This window comes from Chenopodium quinoa, unplaced genomic scaffold (assembly GCF_001683475.1).
Source record: "Chenopodium quinoa cultivar QQ74 unplaced genomic scaffold, ASM168347v1, whole genome shotgun sequence".
In the NCBI taxonomy this organism is placed as follows: domain Eukaryota; kingdom Viridiplantae; phylum Streptophyta; class Magnoliopsida; order Caryophyllales; family Amaranthaceae; genus Chenopodium; species Chenopodium quinoa.
The window spans coordinates 4,187,943-4,205,918 of record NW_018743175.1 but is presented as its reverse complement, the minus strand read 5'-3'; the positions used below and the strand labels follow the sequence as shown (position 1 = coordinate 4,205,918).

At 34.5% G+C, this 17,976-nt stretch overlaps 3 protein-coding genes across 3 annotated transcripts; 1 reads left to right on the top strand and 2 right to left on the bottom strand.

The window, feature by feature from the left end:
- Positions 1-2,556: 2,556 nt before the first annotated feature.
- On the bottom strand, positions 2,557-3,030 carry LOC110732862 (E3 ubiquitin-protein ligase ATL31-like). Its single transcript, XM_021912860.1, has one exon. It carries the CDS (start codon positions 3,028-3,030, stop codon positions 2,557-2,559), a length of 474 nt encoding a protein of 157 aa, XP_021768552.1.
- Positions 3,031-3,825: 795 nt separating this feature from the next.
- On the bottom strand, positions 3,826-9,483 carry LOC110732589 (binding partner of ACD11 1-like). The gene is made up of 5 exons (XM_021912546.1): positions 9,096-9,483; positions 6,853-6,956; positions 6,704-6,779; positions 4,964-5,047; positions 3,826-4,869 (listed from the first exon to the last, which is right to left on the bottom strand). Exons 1-5 carry the CDS (start codon positions 9,099-9,101, stop codon positions 4,264-4,266), a joined length of 876 nt encoding a protein of 291 aa, XP_021768238.1. The 5' UTR covers positions 9,102-9,483; the 3' UTR covers positions 3,826-4,263.
- Positions 9,484-11,548: 2,065 nt separating this feature from the next.
- Positions 11,549-17,380, top strand: LOC110732588 (syntaxin-22-like). Its single transcript, XM_021912545.1, has 7 exons — positions 11,549-12,177; positions 14,310-14,403; positions 14,513-14,652; positions 14,983-15,057; positions 15,826-15,983; positions 16,062-16,162; positions 16,785-17,380. Exons 1-7 carry the CDS (start codon positions 11,987-11,989, stop codon positions 16,848-16,850), a joined length of 825 nt encoding a protein of 274 aa, XP_021768237.1. The 5' UTR covers positions 11,549-11,986; the 3' UTR covers positions 16,851-17,380.
- The last annotated feature ends 596 nt before the right edge of the window (positions 17,381-17,976 follow it).

Genomic DNA, 17,976 nt, shown 5'->3' with positions numbered 1-17,976 from the left:
TGAAACCCTTTAGGACATCCCTAGAAAGTAATTTAGTCGATACATCTTGGCTAGAGGCTTTCAATGTAATGGTTTTCTCGAAATCTTTTACAACATAGGTTGGAAAAATCTTAAATATATTTCTCTTGTACAATTGATCAACAGAAATCTTAGGGAATTTCCAACCATCTAGGTTCTTCACTCTTTGAGTGTTTCCTTCCACTTCATTGGTAAGCTTAGTAGCCATTGCTTTGCACTGAAAATTTGATAACATAAAAAAAAAAGGTTATATATATGCTATGATACTAAATCCATGTATTATATACATACACAATATTACAATAAGATACAAAAACATCAACAAAATTTCAGAACATACCGATTTGCATGCACAAACTTCTTGGCAAGATTTGAACATCAAAACGATCCAAAGGTAATATATTTGCACACAAGTTTTTGTATCAGTGCTTTCGATGTTTGCATTAAGTATTTTATTCATGTTATGAACATTTATAAATGGAGGCACAAAGAGCATTCACAATAGAGAATCATTTTGGAAAGATTTTTTTGAATTATTGCTCTTGACATCATTGGTTCTCCTTGTTAAGAAATATTTGGATCTTGATTTCTTTCCCTAACAATCTGATAACCCATATCAACCCTATCCAATGTATGTCCAACAATTGAAAATACCAAATTTGCACTGTCTTGTAACAATCACATCTATGTACCAATGACTTATGACTCGATGTGGTATTAGCCAAGTGGTAAAGACTTAGGGCTTATAGATGATTGGTTACAAGTTCGAAATAGTACCACTCCCCCCATTTGTAATTTTTAATGCCCTTATTTGGACTTCAAAAAACACATTTATGTAAAGGAAACAACAATAATTGTGTTGCTTTCCACATTCATACCCCCACAATTATATTTATTTTAGACAATAATCATATCATCTATTATCTCTCCCTATTAGTATTGTAAAAGATCATGATTCATGAGCCTTATTTTGTATATTTCCGTATATGCATTAACACTATTTATAACCACGACTATACTGTTGTTTTTTTTCATCCAATGTTATAAGGCATGCTTTTGACCAATAATATCTTCAATTACATATCAATTTAGCTTATAAAATACTAGTTGATATCTTGAAAATGCACGTTAAAGCAACTCTAATGTACACCCAATAAGTCTTGTGTAAGGCGGGTGTACGTTAATATTATAGTAAGACGGTCAGTTTGAGGATAATTTTAACTATTTTAATGGTAACTTTAACCCGTTAAAGTGTAACTTTTAATTTGTCATTGGTATGAATTTTATTTTTATGTGTATGATTACATACTATAAAGGCTAATATGATTAATCTAATACATTATAATTTTTTTTGTTAGATAAAATTTATTATTAGAAAAATAATAACTTTTGTAGTATAAAAGGTAACTTTAAGTACTTTTAAGATAATTTTAAACCGTCTTACAATAAATTAACGTATACCCGCCTTTTTGAAAAGTTTGTGAATTTACTCTTGATTATATTTTTCCTTATATATAAGGTTGACATTAAAAAGTCAAATGTGGCCCTTAATACTCATACAATATTTTTTTTGTGGTAAGAGAGCCACAAGGGTGGGGGTGAAAATCGATTCTAGGATTTCATGGAATCGGAAAGAAAGATCTAACCACTTGAGCTATCCTTTACTCTCATTATATGAATATATGATTAATACTTTTATTCCAGATAGATTCGGTCCACTACCATTAAGCATATCCTAGCTTGTAATAAGTCATCAAATAAATATCAACACCCTCAAAATTAGCAACAGTTTTCTTCCCAAAAGTATTACAGTACCGTGCAATACAAATTCTGAAACTCTAAAAAGTCTCGAACATATCATATATTTGTTCAATTCAACACTGAAAAATATGGAGGAATCATATCTTATCTACTTGGTTTATGATCAACTTGAGTGCAAAGTACAATATTTATACCCTGCCGGAAACATAAGCCTAATTTACCTAATTAAAATTACCTGTGACGGGTTGACCATTGAGAGGCTCGAATCAGGTAGGATGCCTTCTCCTTATCAAAAGAAATAATAATTCAAAAAAAAAATTAGATATGATAAAATTACTAAACCTAAACTTAATTTATTTAGTTTATTTTATTTTATTTACAGGGATATGTCTTTCGGATGTTAAGATTTAAGAGAATAACCCACGTGTAAGTTAGGACTAAACATAAAAACCCTAACTACTACGTATTTATTTTCATGGTTGATCTCATTCAACGTAATTTAAACAACTTCCTAACCTAGGTTTGAAAATTACTACGAGTAAAACTTAGAAGCCAAAGGAAACTGACATTTTTATAATATTGCAAAAAACACAATCTAGTAATTTTGCCAAGCCAGACCAAACCAAACCAAGTCAACTTTTTTTTTTTTTTTTTTGACATATTGGAATTTTTTTTTTTGGCGTAAACTACGTTACATAATGAGAACTATTAAAAGAAAAAAAAAATGAGACACCTCTAGGTTTAACAATGTACCATATCAACACTTCTTTTAAAAAGTCATGCTTCAACCCTTATTTCTTCAAGAGGTATTGAAGGAAACCACACCTTAGGTAAAACCCTACGACAAGTAGGACAAGAATAATTTCCATAAAACCAAGGGATCATGCAAGCCTCATGAAATTTGTGACCACATTGCTTCAAAACCCACTTATTATTAGACTCTCCTTTCTCATCACTCTTTCTTTTACGGATGTTGTTCTGTTTGTCTAATTTCTCCAAGCAAATCGCGCACACAGTGCAATTCTTGCTCACTTCCTTTATCTTTTGTTCGTCTACAATGACTACCACTTCATTCAATTCAATACTTTCGCGGTCATAGCTATGTGTTATTGTGGCTGGTTCAAATACACGGCGGTAGAGTTCTAAGAGGTGAATAACTATGAACGCTAACAATCCAAAGAGAAACAATGCCACATATGCTTGAGTTACATAGTAATCCACAGCATTGGCGTACAGATTTCCACTATCCATGTTTGATTTGATAGCAAAATAGCAAGGGTGAGAAAATTTAATACAAGTATGCTTTTTTCATAAAATAAAATATTGTTAGGCTAGAAGCTTAAGAACACTTCTTTTTTTTTTTAATAGTAAAATTAATTTGAAACTAAAAAACATTTTATTTTTTTCTAATCCTAATCCTAATTGAGGTTGGTTTCCTTAAATTATTTTAGGCAAGTAAATATCCTTTTTATTGAAAAAAAAAACTTTTTTAAAAAAAGGGGGCATACATATTACATAGGTAGGAAGAGTGCCAATAACTAATGAGTACAGAAGCTTGTTTGAATAATTGTAGTTTGGAATAGACCTAACCTTGCTAAATTTGGAAGTGTTTCACTTCAAATTTTCAACATTATCTATCGTCGTTGTTGGTTCGTAAATCTTTGGTAATCTCATAATTTGATCCATTATGCGGTTATTGCAATGCTATATTTCCTCAAATTTTTAATATTTTGTACGAAGGATATAGATATATAGACAAATAGCACCATTTAAAACAAAAATAATATAAAGAAACGAAAGAATGAACTTCACCCACTTATTAATTCCCCAAAAATCTTTTCCGCCTCCACCTTAGTACGATGACATTTTTCGATTTGAACGTGTAAAAACATTCTGTTTTAAGATAAAAAGTACATTTCTATTTACAATTCAAAGAGTAATATCTCACATTATTTGGACTCTGAAAAATTAATTTTTTAAAAAGGCAGGTGACATTTTTATTTTATTTTTTTTTTTTTTTTTTTTTTTTTGCCGGTTGCAGAAAGATTTACAAAGAACAATAATGTTTTGATATAAATGAGATTGAACTCAAACTTTGGATATCCCTGCTAGTCCAAAAGAGAATATTCATCCGAATTCTGGGCTATAGGGCTGTAAGTACATCTCAAAAGTTTCTCTTTCTCAATCAGGATTTTCCTATAAATGGAGAAAGAAAGTTGAGTACTTGTCTATAATGATGAAAGCTCGATTTACACTTAAATATAAGTAAAACATAACTATCCCCAAAACAAAAAGACTGACCAATACCATCAAAATGTTTAGTCCATCACCGTGCAAACGAAGGATGGTAAAGACCCAGAAATAGTTGAATATCCACTTATAAAGCAAGTTTCGTTTACACCGGTTACTACCGAAAGTAGAGGCAATAACCGTGATAACAGGTAAAAAATTCTTGAGTCAAAAATATATACAATGAGGCACATCTTAAAGGATCAAACCTTGCACTGGTTCAGGCTTTGTAGGTTGTTTCTCACTCGGGGAAGAATCCTTGGGTGATGATGAAGACTTAGGGGATGATGGAGCCTTGGGGGAGTCAGATTCTGATAGATGGACCTGAGCAAAGTCATCCACCATTTTCCTCTTCTGCTCATCTTCTGCCATTCCAACTTTCTCTATCGTCTTCTGCCCAACTTCACCAGCTGCTTTTGTCACCCTGCTGAAAGCGCCAGTTACCCAGGTGGTACCAGTAAGCACATAGCGGTTCTTCATTATGGCGGACCCTGCAGTGCTGACTTTTTCCTCAGCAACAGCTAATGCTGATTTTGTTTTCTCAGAAACCTGGAATTTCTGATCCATCTCCTTCACTTTGTTGTTGACTGCAGAAGTACCCATGCTAATCTTCTCCGTAAGACCAATCTTCTGGTCAAGAGATGCAATTTTGGTAGAGGCTGTTGAAGTAAGCTGATGTTTCTCATCCAAGGATTTTGCCTTGCCAACTGCATCTTTCCCTAAGATAAAGCCCTTGGCTAGCATGCTGGTAACAACATCCTCTGCCTTTCGCAGAGCACCTTGAGCACCTCCAGGGGCATCCTGTAAATTTTGGCAACCAAAAGTTAATATCGGAAAAAGTTTGAATCATACAGATGGGACAAAGTAAATTTTGAAATCGCGAGCATTTTCTTACAGCCGGCGGTGCTAAAGCAGCAGGAGGCAACTTGTAGTCTGGATCCAAAGTTATTGTCACTGTCTTTTCAGCAATTGTTGCTCCCTGGCACAAGTACAGATTGGTTAGAAGCTGTCAATAACACAAGCAGGCCGCTTCAAGTGACTACATTGAAATGCCGGACATAAAATGCATCAATGCCTACAAGTGACCTTGTAGTCACAATGTTACATAAGCATCCAGTATAATGTGATACCAACTATAAACAAACTCCCCAACAAAAAAAAATTGAGGAACCAAAAGTAGGGAGGGACACAATTATGAAGGGGCCTCTTCTTCACTAATTTCAAAGGTACACTAGTATTATATAAAGTGAAACAGTACCCTTGTTGTGGATTAATTATGGTAATCTAACGCCATAAAAAAAAAATGCTTATGGTGAAATCCCTACTGTTAGAAAATAGTCAAAAGCAGAAGGAAATAATCATTTCTTCATAGGCATTCATTGAAAATTATTACTTTCCAAGGAAATACAGAAGAACATCAGCACAAAGCTAAGCATATCAAGTGACAAATAAATAAACCATCATCAGTGATAATCCAAATGTTATTCCTATAACCAACTGCAGCCTTCCAAAGTTAATTTTAAAATCATACTTAAGAAAAAAAGAGTACCTAAAAGTTCCATCAATGGTGATGAGGATGACAGAATATTCATACAAGAGCTCACAAATTGGTGATAATCATGTGTATTGTCATTAAATTCACCAAATACATGCACACGATATCTATAGCATGCTACTATCCTAGTATTAGCAAGAGGCTTACAATTAAAACACATAAATTCGGTGACCGCGATAACTCTTGATATTAGAATTGATAGCCTTCTAAGCACTAACAAATCTTAATCATAAAAAAATAATACAGAATATAAAATATAAAAATTAAAAATTACAACTAACAACAAAATAAAATACAATAAGGATCTCGACAGTAAACAGTTTGTAAAGAGGTTTGGAAATTGAGGTAAGAAATCAATTTGGGGGTTTTCATATATTTCTTTTTACTAGAATCACCTTCGGAATGCTGCTATGAAACTAACGCCAAGATAATAAAAGGACAAAGGATTTATATAGAGCACGCCCTCGGTGGATGAACCACATAGCACTGCATCAAAACTGTGGAGGCATGAAGCAGTGTAGTTGTGGTCTCATAGAGTTATTGTAGCATGCTATAGGTATAGCATATAGCAAGAAGTTTACACCATTAACATGCATGCAAATTGGAACAAGAGAGGAAGATGAAGCAATAGACAAAAGCACCCAGGATCCCAGGCAGATATAGCATATAGCAAGAAGTTTACACCATCAAAGAGACAAAGTCAAATGTACAAAGCTACTTGCTCTAAAAAAAATCACAGAAGGATATTAACATTGATACCAAATTTACTTGGTTTATGCAATATGGCAATTAATGCACCAAGCACAAGCAACTCAAGAGTCACACTAGGGAAGTAGGGAACTGTTAGCTTTGCATCAAAATTTACACTATCTCATATGCAAACATCAGAGTATACACTTTGCATATTCAACTTGGAGATCCATCATACACTAGCAGTAACATATAACTTACAGTTTGTCAGCATTTAATTACTCCAAGAGTGTCACAACATTACAGCCAAAACAGAGAGAGAAGATTTTATATGTTCTGCTAATATATTTCTAGAATAACTAGATAATCTATCATAACCAAGGAAATTACCGTAAGCAAAACAGCAGTTTCGGCTCCTTGTGGGTCATTGAAGGTAACATAGGCAGTTTGCGATTCTTCATTTTCACTGCAAAAGTACACAAACCATATTGTGCATAAGCTAACCACGACCCAAAAGTTAAAGGTGAATGAAAATCTACCTCTTCATCTCCAAATATACGATATCACCGGAAAAAGAAAAGAACTCCTTGAGCTCTCGCTCAGATGCCTTAAGAGATACATTGCTGACTTTAACAGTCTTAGCCTGAAACGAAAGAGATAATAATACAAGTTAACATCTTTTTCATAATTTAAAAGAAAAAAAGTTATGTGGGATGATCATACTCCAAGGATGACACTTATGCCAAATATGCATGAGTATCACATGGTCTACAACACTCCAAAGGATATCTACAGACAAAAATGAGAGAACTAACGCCAAAATTAATCTCTTCTTGTTTTCCTTTTAGGGGTATATCATAATTAAAGAGAATTAAGATTTTGAGTGGCAACAAGGAATGTAATAGGCTCAGATCAGTCACACAACAAAACCAATATAGCAGCAATGCAAGTTGTAATAGGCTGGTTGTCGGACTTGGAATTTCTGATTTTAAATTAGCGGAATAATGAAGATGTAAGCTTTAATATTGATTAATAATGGTGAAAGGGTTACAAAATAGGGTTAATAGCTTTAGGCTATCACTCTCAAAATAGCTTGAGGCTATCACTCTCTAATAATGGCTTGAGGCCATAACTCTCTCTAGGTTTCCCTAATACAATTTTCTGCCTACTCCTTTCTCCCCCCCCCCCCCCTCTACTTATAATAAGGCTTAAGACTACTAACCTAATAATACTAGACTAGACTGCCAATATTGCCCCTCCTTAAATTAGTCTATAACAACATTTACAAGGAACACAATTGCATCAAAGGAGTCTTGTAGGCTTTTAACACCACCGGATTCTCAAGGAAACAAGTTAGTTTCTCAAATCTCAAGCCCCAATATCCAATTGTATATAATGATTAAAACAAATTTATCACAGAAGGAAATATAACCCAGTGGGCAAGTGGTGTCTCACATAAAGAGTCATGTAATGCAATAAACACCAATACAAGCAATATTGCTCAACCACTAAACCAGCACCTAGACACCATGCCATCAAGAAAATCGCAAACTTATTTCGTAATGCCCATCTATTGACAAAAGACAGCACATGAAAACTATGTAAAGTTTCAATCCAAGCAGTCACCTACACTTAGAAACTGCACAATGCCTTCATTTAGTCAGAATATTAAAATGACAAAGGTTCAATAAGACTCAATACGGAGAATTTCTAGCTAAACAAGGCAGTAGCTATTTTTGTGTGTGTGTGTGCACAACTATGCGTGTATAGATAGAGAAGGCTTCTTTGCTAAAACGATTGTCTTAAGGAAATACATACAGTTCTCTACTAGCATCTCTAAGTTCAAAAGCATAAGAAGAAAAATAATCCCTCAATAGATATTTAATACAAGGTCAACCAATAGAAAAAGGAGCACAACTTTGACTAAAGATAGCATAACTCAACTATTTTTGTTCTGTTTCACCTCATCTTCAGTCAATCACATTTTATAACCCACTTTTCTTTTCTTGTTTTTTTCTTTTTTTGAGTGAACATTTCATAAATCACTATACAAATTTTGTTATATTTGATTATAATAAAATCCTACAAATGTGAAGATAATAATTAAGCCTAAGAAACAAGCATAATTTGGTCTAGTGGAGGGAGCTCCATTTAATGACCTTAAGGTCCCAAGTTCGAGTTAGTGACCATAACCAAGTTCGAGTTTGACCTTCCCCAAGCTCCAATGGTTTACGCTCGCTATTGGGCCGGGCTAAATACTAAATATAGGTTTGGCAGGCTTGGGCCCATACGCCATACATGTCAAAAATAATAGAATCAAGCTCATTTCCACCTTCTAGACGTAAACATGACTACTTCTTTCAAAAGGGCAATCGATTTTGATCAGCTAAACTGAATCAATCAATAATGCATTATAAACAGAACGAAAATGACCAAAAGCATATATTATCATTCAATTAAAAGTGACGATATTTATTTTCCATATTTTAATTAGGTAGGTATATTGATTAATTGCAAGTTTTGCAACATTACATCATCTCTTCTAAAAAAAATAATCAACCTAGTCAAACAAAACAAATGACATTTCTCCATCACTACAAATCAACCACACACAAACAACAAAAAACGAATCTAAATAATTCCAGATCTAATAATAACGAACGAACAAATTTCCAAAAACCGCAAAACCAAAAACACAACGAAATTAATCGAAACGAAAACAATAAGAAGATTAAAATTAACAAACAATGAAGAGAGAGGAAAAGGATGAATGAAAACTTACCGACATTTTTGAAATGGAAGGAAGAAATAGGAGGTTTCAGAGAGAGAAAATGTTGTGGGAGAGGAGAGAGAAAGAGAAGGGGGAGTTTTGTAAGGGGAGGAAGATTAGGAGGAGGAAGAAGAAGAAGAATTTGAATTCAAGTCTCAATAAAGTTTAGTTTTGCCGGCGAGTGAAGCACGTGAGTTGTGGGTGGGGGGTTCACTTTGTCATTTAAGCACGATCGAACCAGATTTTTCATTTTTTGTTTTTTTATTTATATTAATTACGTAATTAATAAACGGTTTTGGAGCTATTAATGGAAGAGTATTTTAATTTAATATGTGTAATAATATCGTCAGAATGAAATCTACGACACGCGGTTAGAAAAAAGGTAGGAATGGACCTACCTTTTGTTTCATCTTTTTCTCTTTTTACAGTGTTTGTTTGAATACTTGTCTTTTGTCTTTACCTCTATTTTTACTGTCATGGTTACTTGGTTAAGTGCATTTTCAGCTAATTTTTTTAGAATTTAATTGAAGAGGTAGGGAGGGAATCACCTTCTCGACTTAAATTATATGGTACAATTACATAAATAGAGGGTTTTTATGAGAATGAAATTATGAAATTTGTTTATGTGTCACGTATTATTCACCTTTATTCGTTGAGTAATTTTTAATGTATATCATTCATATGCATGTATAACTTGGTTAAATTAATTAGTTTTTTGTCACTATTGAGTACTTATTAGTGAGTAGTAGGATAATGTCTGAGATGTCAACTTTCTTTCAGTATTTAGTGTCAGATTGATTCATACATGATTGAAATAAGTAGATATGGATCAAGAAACTAGTCATTCAAGCTCAAAGCCTCCACTCGCATTTAGCCTTTGGCTGATTAAGAAATTGCGCTTCTTGTCAATTGAGAACCAAAATCAGCCTTGCAGATTAGTGGGATCACTCTATGGTTGTTTTAACTAACTTATTTCATTTATACTACAAATAAAGACAGTTGATACAACTTACAAGGCATGTGTTAATGTGTGTAATTAATTTAAAGCATGCTAAAATTTAGATTTTATTTGAGTTGTGTTTGAGAGTATATCTATGGGGTATTTTAAAAATAAATTAAAATAAAATTTGGGTTGAATTATTTAGAGTATTCGAGACAAATTTCATGTTGTTTAATTAGTGTGCTTAGGCAAAGGTGTTGCAATTAATTAAACAACGAATAGAGCATGAACAAAGCAACGAAGCAGCAGTGAAGCTCGCTCGATCGAGCTAGGGCAGCCCGATCGAACGCGAGAGTGAAGATGAAAATCGCTGATTCACCGCCCGATCGAGCACCACAATTCGATCGGGCCCGCATGATGAATTGGGAACTGGCAGCCTCGTCGTTCGATCGGGCAGCCGCCGCTCAATCGGGCCCGAGTGCTCGCGATTTCTGTAGAATATGCTCGCCCGATCGGGCTCGGCCATTTTATGGGTTGATGCTGCTTTGTGTGGCGGTTAATCTCGGTGGTTCTTTGCTCTATAATTATATACTATATATATGATGGAAGTTAGGAAATGAAAAGTAAGATCAGTAACTTCCATTTTTCATTCTCTGATTTTTCAAAGTTCTTTAATTATCATTATCACAAACACTTATTTACATTGTATTGTAATCATCCTACTTGTGATTGCAATTGGCCTTCATTGTATCTCCTGAATAAATTTTCATGATACTTGGTTGTAGTATAGGGTCGAAATTATACTTTTGTTAAAGGAGTCATTGTAAATATACACCGGAATACTTATAAGCTTTATACAAACCACTTTGTGAAGTCTAGGTTGAAATTTGTTCATAATACCACCATTATTTAATTAATTGAACTTACTTGAACAATAAAGATGTTGTGTACCATGTTAAGTTAACCCAAAATCGAAGTCAAGTCATATATCCTACACTAACTCGCAACGAATTTACTCGAAACTATAGATTCATCTGATCCAAAACTCAACCCACCAACCTATTCGATGAATGCACATGCATCTAGCTTTTTTTTTTCCCCTTTCTTTTACATAGTGTTGTTGACATGGTTTTATACTGCCCTAACAAACTCTAACTTAACTAAGCCTGACAAAATTGCCTATACCTGATTACTTGATTCAAAGTACTCGATTCGAAACCCAAGCTTTACTCAAAATTAGACTACCCACATTTGACCATATTTGAATCAACTTGACTCGAAGCGAACCATAAATCAGTTTTGTATTAGTTATTTCATTAAAATACGCAAATTAACGATATAGTTGATAACGACCCAATTAATATGAGCAAAAATAACTTGAATTATAATCAATTCAAATAACCCAATTACCACGTCTGAATTTAAAAACTTACTCCAAACTTGAGCTCGACTTGGATTAACAAATCACTCACAACATCCCAAACAAACCTTATAAATACTACTGTGTATTGTCATATTATGCCAACTTGAATTTCAAATACTCCTAAATCACAACCACATTACACCAAACAAATTGTAGCTAGTACGTGACAGATGTCATGATCTAGTTGGATTACAAAACTCACTAACTCCCCTACATTCCTGCCACATGTATCTCCGCGGGTCCACGTAAGACCTGGCTTCACCTGGCCGGCGGGAACCCCTCAATTTTTCACAATTAAAAAATTAAACCAAACCAAAAAAAAAAAAAGAGAAAAAAAAAAAAAAAAACCCTTTTCACATTCTTCATCTTCTTCAACTTCCTCAATTATCGCAACTTTTTCCTGCAATTCTGAAAAGTTTTCCCAGATTTTCCGATCCTTTTTTTTTCTTTTTTTAATCAAATCCCCCAAATTTTTTCCTTGTTTGGGAGGATTGATTGAAGAGGAAAAAGGGGAAATTGGTGAGGAGAGAGAAAATCGAGATGAGCTTCCAAGATCTTGAAGCGGGTCGTCGGCCATTGGCGTCGAGACGTGATTTGATAAATGCAAAGCAAGACTCAACTCAATCCGTCGCTTCTGGAATCTTCCAGATTAATACCGCTGTTTCTTCCTTTCAACGCCTTGTTAATACCCTTGGCACCCCCAAAGACACCCTTCAACTTCGTGAAAAACTGTATGTCTTCTCATTTTACCCTCAATTTTGGTTGATTTTGTGGTAATTTTGATGTGTTGTGATTTGGTGTAATGTATTTTGGTCAAATTTTGGGGAATTGTCGTTTTGATTTTGTAAATTGGATGATTTTGTGGTTAATATTGCTGGGGTTTGTGTGAATTATGATGGGTTTCGTGTTAATATTTCTGGGTTTAGCTCTTTTTGAGGTTTGATTACTTTAGTGTTTATGCTGTGCAATTCTGTAGTGGTAATGTGGCTAGGTTAAGGCGTTAAGCTCAATGTGATTTTTGGTTGGTTATATTTGTAATGGTTTATTAATTTGCTGAGGAAAAGAGAGAATTTCGCCAATGAACAAGCGATTCTGCTGTCACTTTTACTGGTTCTTGTTGTAATTTGTGTGGATTCAGCTCTTTATCTGGCTTGGTGTATTGTGCCATTGTGGTTTGCTATGCTATCGGTTGAAACATGTGAAATGTGTGATGTTGTTGTGAAATGGTTGGGTTTTGTCAGTTGAGCTATGGTGGGGTTTGTGATGATTGTGGTTATAAGAATCAGTTCTCTTACTTGCAAAAACACACTCTTACGGGTGAACTTGATTCCTTAGTTTTTGGCAAACAAGTTTGTTATTCTAGGACCTTGGGGGGTTACAAGGTAACTTGATTGGATGAACTTCGGTAGGTGAGATTTTGGTTTCATCCGTCGGTTGATTAATTATGATTATGAGTTGAGGAGCTCCTTTTGCATGTACCAATTCAGGGGTTGGTTGGAATTAGTGAGTTTCTACAGTTACATGTTGTGGGTTGTGTGATAGATCTAGTAATGGGTGTAAATTAGTTGATGTATTCTTGCAGAGGCAATTTTATAGAAGTTATGATGGCGTTGACCTAGAATTTTTGCATGCTAAGATTGCTAAATACTAAGCTACTAGCAATGTAGCATAGTTGCTTGGGAAGCGTGCTTGAGGTTTTGTTAACTGTTAAGTGCTTAAGTCTGGTTTAAAGAAAGAAGATACATTGCTGCCACTCAGATTTTTCGTTTTACATAATGGAAACCTAGACTCCTAGAGCTACGATTCTATTCGTAGTGATTCATGTGGGATTCAAATGGTCGAATTGCAATGTTTGGCTGCTGAGGCAACAGATTTTTTCCCTGTCTCCAGTGGATACCATAAGCACTCATCAAGGTTCACTGCGCTTGCTTTTCTTGTTGACTGTAACTCTTTTTCTTTATCTTAAAAACCTGCAAGGATAATACTTCGTGACATCGGTAGATTCTTTACATGGTTTACAAGGCTGGTTGATCTAGAAACTTAAAAGGACCCTATTAATTTATTAGCACATACTGGATAGTTTATTTGCTAGACTAGGCGAAATGAATGGAGAAATGCAGCTCATTTCAACTTTATTAAGCGTGAAATTGGTTTACCCTTGATTCATGCATTTGGAGTATTTACTTGTTTATTTCTGTAAAAGATGATGCTAAGGGCCTTAGGCTAATTTTGTTCAACTTATTTTGTTTGTAATTAATTTATTTGAACTTATTTGAAATTATCTGATTTTGTTTGAAAAAAAATTATTTTGTTTGAAATTGTCTTATATTGTGTGATTTTGTCTGAAACTGTTTGAATAAAAGAAAGCAGGCACATTTTCATTAATTAGCAATTCAGGTGTAGGATTGTGCTGCTTCTCCTCCTTGTTTTCTTCTGTAATTTTACAAAAAAAAAAAATCATCAAAATGGTAGTCCTCCAATCCTCAGTTATTGGGATGATTAGAGTTAATTCCATTAAAAAGGATGTGAGGAGTGACAAAGTAACTGTGCCTGGGGACCACAGAGACTAGTCAAACTACTAGATTCGTTCTATATGCCATGGTCATGTATGCTGTCTCTGCTTCTTTGGTTTTGCACTGATTTTCTTTTGGTACTGTTCTATTTTTCTGAACAGTTGAATGTAAAATTTACTTTCAGCTATCTCTTGATACTATTGGGAGGTTGAGACTAGTCCTATTTTTGAAAACTTTTCTACAATATGTGGGCTATTTCTCAATATATAGCGTGACTTGGCCTCCTTCACAGTTCACATGTGACTGTTTTGAATTAGTCTTCTCTAAACTTTGTTTCATCCTGTTAATAGCCACAAAACAAGGTTACATATTGGGCAATTAGTAAAGGACACTTCAGCTAAACTCAAGCAAGCAAGTGAGACTGATCACGACAGTAATATCAGTGTAAGTTTATTTTCTACACTTCAGGTTCTTTGAGTGTGTTCCTTCCTTAAATGGGTATTTACACTTTCCTGAGCCAAAATTTGGTTTCACTTTCGTTTCATGTATTTAGGCAAACAAGAAGATAGCTGATGCTAAACTTGCAAAAGATTTCCAAGCAGTTTTGAAGGAGTTCCAGAAGGCTCAACGTCTTGCGGCAGAGCGGGAAACAGCATATACCCCTTTTGTTCCTCAGGCTGTTCTTCCTTCTAGGTACTTTATGTTTTTGTCAAATTGCATGTTTACTACTTGCATGGCATTCAGATATTACACCTAAGTAATAGGTTTGTTATTCAGGATCATCTTTGCGTTTCGTTTATGTCAAACATGGAGGAGCATTATTGTCCGTAACTCACAAGTAGCTATTGTCATTTTTTTCATTTTTGTTTCATGTTTTCTAGTTTGCTGTAAACAAAGACAGGAACTTTTTCTATTGTCCACTCATTTTATATTTTACTGACTGCCTTTTGTTTCAGCTACTTGTTGCTTGTAATAAAAGATTACACTGATGACTAAACTAGTGTTCTTTGCCTTCTGTTGTAGTTACACAGCTAGTGAAGTTGATGTGAATTCAGATAAGACGCCGGAGCAGCGAGCTCTTCTTGTGGAAGCTAGAAGGTGAAGATCTACTTTTAAATTTGTTTTAAACTAAATGCTTATTCTTTTATTACAGCTGCCTTTGTTCTTATTTCAGGATTTTAAGTAGTACTATTAACTGGTTCTAGTACCTTGATATTTCTTTCATTTGGTAATATAGTTATGAGAATTATCATGGTTTTTGATGTAATTTATTGAATGATTACTTGAAAAGTTGCCAGTTGTCATTGTTTAGTCATTGGATTGTATAAAACAATAAGGTTCTCTGACATCAGGTTGGGGTTATTGCCTATAGTCTGTCTAGTTTCAAAGTCTGTACCCAGCATCATGCCAGTATCCTCGTATTAACATATTTCAGCACAACCCTCAAAATGACTTGAAAATTTTATAAGGAGAAAAACAATTTCTCTGGCAGGAGTGGTTTGATGTGAGTTTTTCAAGAGATGGTACTGATGAAGTCCTTGCAAGTTGCAACATGTACACCAAAAATTTCCCTCTGGGTATGTTGTCAAGCATCATCTGATTTTGCAAGTCTGCCTTCTCTAAAACATAATGTAGGATTGTCAATTGTCATGAATCATGATAACAAACTAAAAAAAAAAGCGACTTATCATAGTTGTTGCATGGATGAAGCATTAAATTGATGTTAATGAATTGCTATGTGTCATAGCTTTTGGTCTGCAGATTTTAACTGCTTAATACTCATTTTCTAGAAGGAAAAAAAAAACAAAAATGTAAAAAACAGCCACTTAGTTGCCCAATGACCTAAACTTTCTTGGTGTTGTGCAGACAAGATGTGTTACTGTTGGACAATGAGATATCTTTTAATGAAGCTGTCATTGAGGAAAGAGAGCAAGGAATACAGGAAATTCAGCAGCAAATTGGTGAGGTAAATGAGATCTTCAAAGATCTTGCAGTGCTTGTCCATGATCAAGGAGCTATGATTGGTAAGTTGTCTACTACTGCTTACCATTGAATAGGGATACAATGTGTTATAGTATTAATATAATGATTCTTTTGCACAGATGATATTGGGTCCAACGTTGAGAATGCTCATGCAGCCACTGCACAGGCGAGATCCCATCTTGGAAAGGCATCCAAAACCCAGAGATCGAATTCATCACTGGTGCGTTGTGTTTTCACTAATGAGCATTTGTTTTGACTGTCCAGGCTATATTCCTTGTTGCTTATGAATGAAATTCTACATTTTTGAACAAATATATAGTTAATTAATGGATCATACTTGAACGTCAATCGTCATCCAACATATTTAACAGCTGCTCTTGGGTGAGACAAGTCTTACACTAAGTGGATGAAGTGTGCATTGTGCAACAATTCACCCCTTAAGTGGCATATTTTATCTGTCACCCCTAAGCAATATATCAAATCGCCCATTATGGCATTAACAATATACATGTAACCTATTGCTCCTTAATTATAGAAAAAACCACCCTATTATTATAGAATTCATCCCTTAAACAGTTTAAGGCACCACTCAACAATACAATTCACCCTCAACAATTAACCAATAGCCCTAAGACTGGCTAATTTCATTGAAGTGTTGTAGTGAGACTGAACATTTTTTTCTTTTTCACTTTAGCTGATATGAGTTTACCTTGTCCTTTAGGATACATCTTATCAATCAGCAAGTGGGGATGGTCTCATATACGTTTCTTGTGCATTTATAAAGTCTTTAAATTGTTCTCTTGTCTTCTCATTTTCTGATGATAATTATTTATCGAATGCAGACCTGCTTGCTCTTGGTAATCTTTGCGATCGTTCTCCTAATTGTTCTTATAGTCATTGTAGCATAAGGAGGACGGAGTGTAACATTTCCTCTTTGCATGAGCTGAAAAGGTCTCTGGTCTGGAGAGATTCAAAGTTTCCAGTCTCTCTTCCTTTTCTTCCCCATGTTGCCTTGTATGTATGGTTGTTGGAAGCAGGGATGCAAGAAAGGCTGTGGGACTGTGTTATGCTATCAATTGCAGGCTTAGGTGATTGTTGCGACACTTTCAGGTCGCTTGGCGTGTAAACTGGATGCAGGGGAGATTTTGAGCTGTTTCTAGTTGAATTTGGTTGGGATTCTGTAAGTTGTGACTTGCTGTCCAACTACATCTCTCTGTTTTGTCATCCTTTCAGTTTAATTCATAATTGTTTTTTTTGCTATTTTCTTTTTTTTTTTTTTAAAAAAGAAAAGAAAAGAAAAGGGTCCGTGTTATTTGGCTGAAATTTTCTTGTCAAATTGTCTATTTTTTGGATTGGCTTGTGCGGATGCATATAATTTCTCTGTTTTTACTTGAAGAGTATCACATGAAGTGAGAAACTTTTATCGCTGGTCAGTTTATATCTGAACCTTTGTTAGTTTGTTACTATATAATCAACATTATGTTGCATCTCTTTGGTTGTATTACCCTGTTGACATTGTATAAATGTATCATAAAAGAGTGTGAAGGTGTAAAAAGTCGCAGATTTATCGCTCATTAGTCTCCTTAACCATCTTACACAATGAAATTATAATCATCCAAAACTTTGTGGCCTTTGATCTGTTTGTACTTCTCCTTCATACCAATTTTATGGTGCGAGTTGTTTGTAATAAGCGTAGTTCATGCCAATTTCTTTTGCATCTTAGCTTCTCAGGCTCATACTTTTAGTGCTATACATTTTTGGAAATTGTTTGAGATTTTTGTAATTTTTTTTTTTTTTTTTTGACAAAGAAATTTTTGTAATTAGTTAAGCAGATATGTGATACCTTCTCTTCTTGGATGTCTATGGGAGAAGTTAAGATTCAAAGTCAAAGAACTCGACTATAACATTTAGAAATTGAGGGAGTTGAGCTGCAAGTCTCAGGGATAAAGTAGTCATAAGAATATTCCAAACATTGATAAAAAATATTGGCTCATTTGACGAAGGAGGATAGACATTGGATCTTGGATTTAAGGG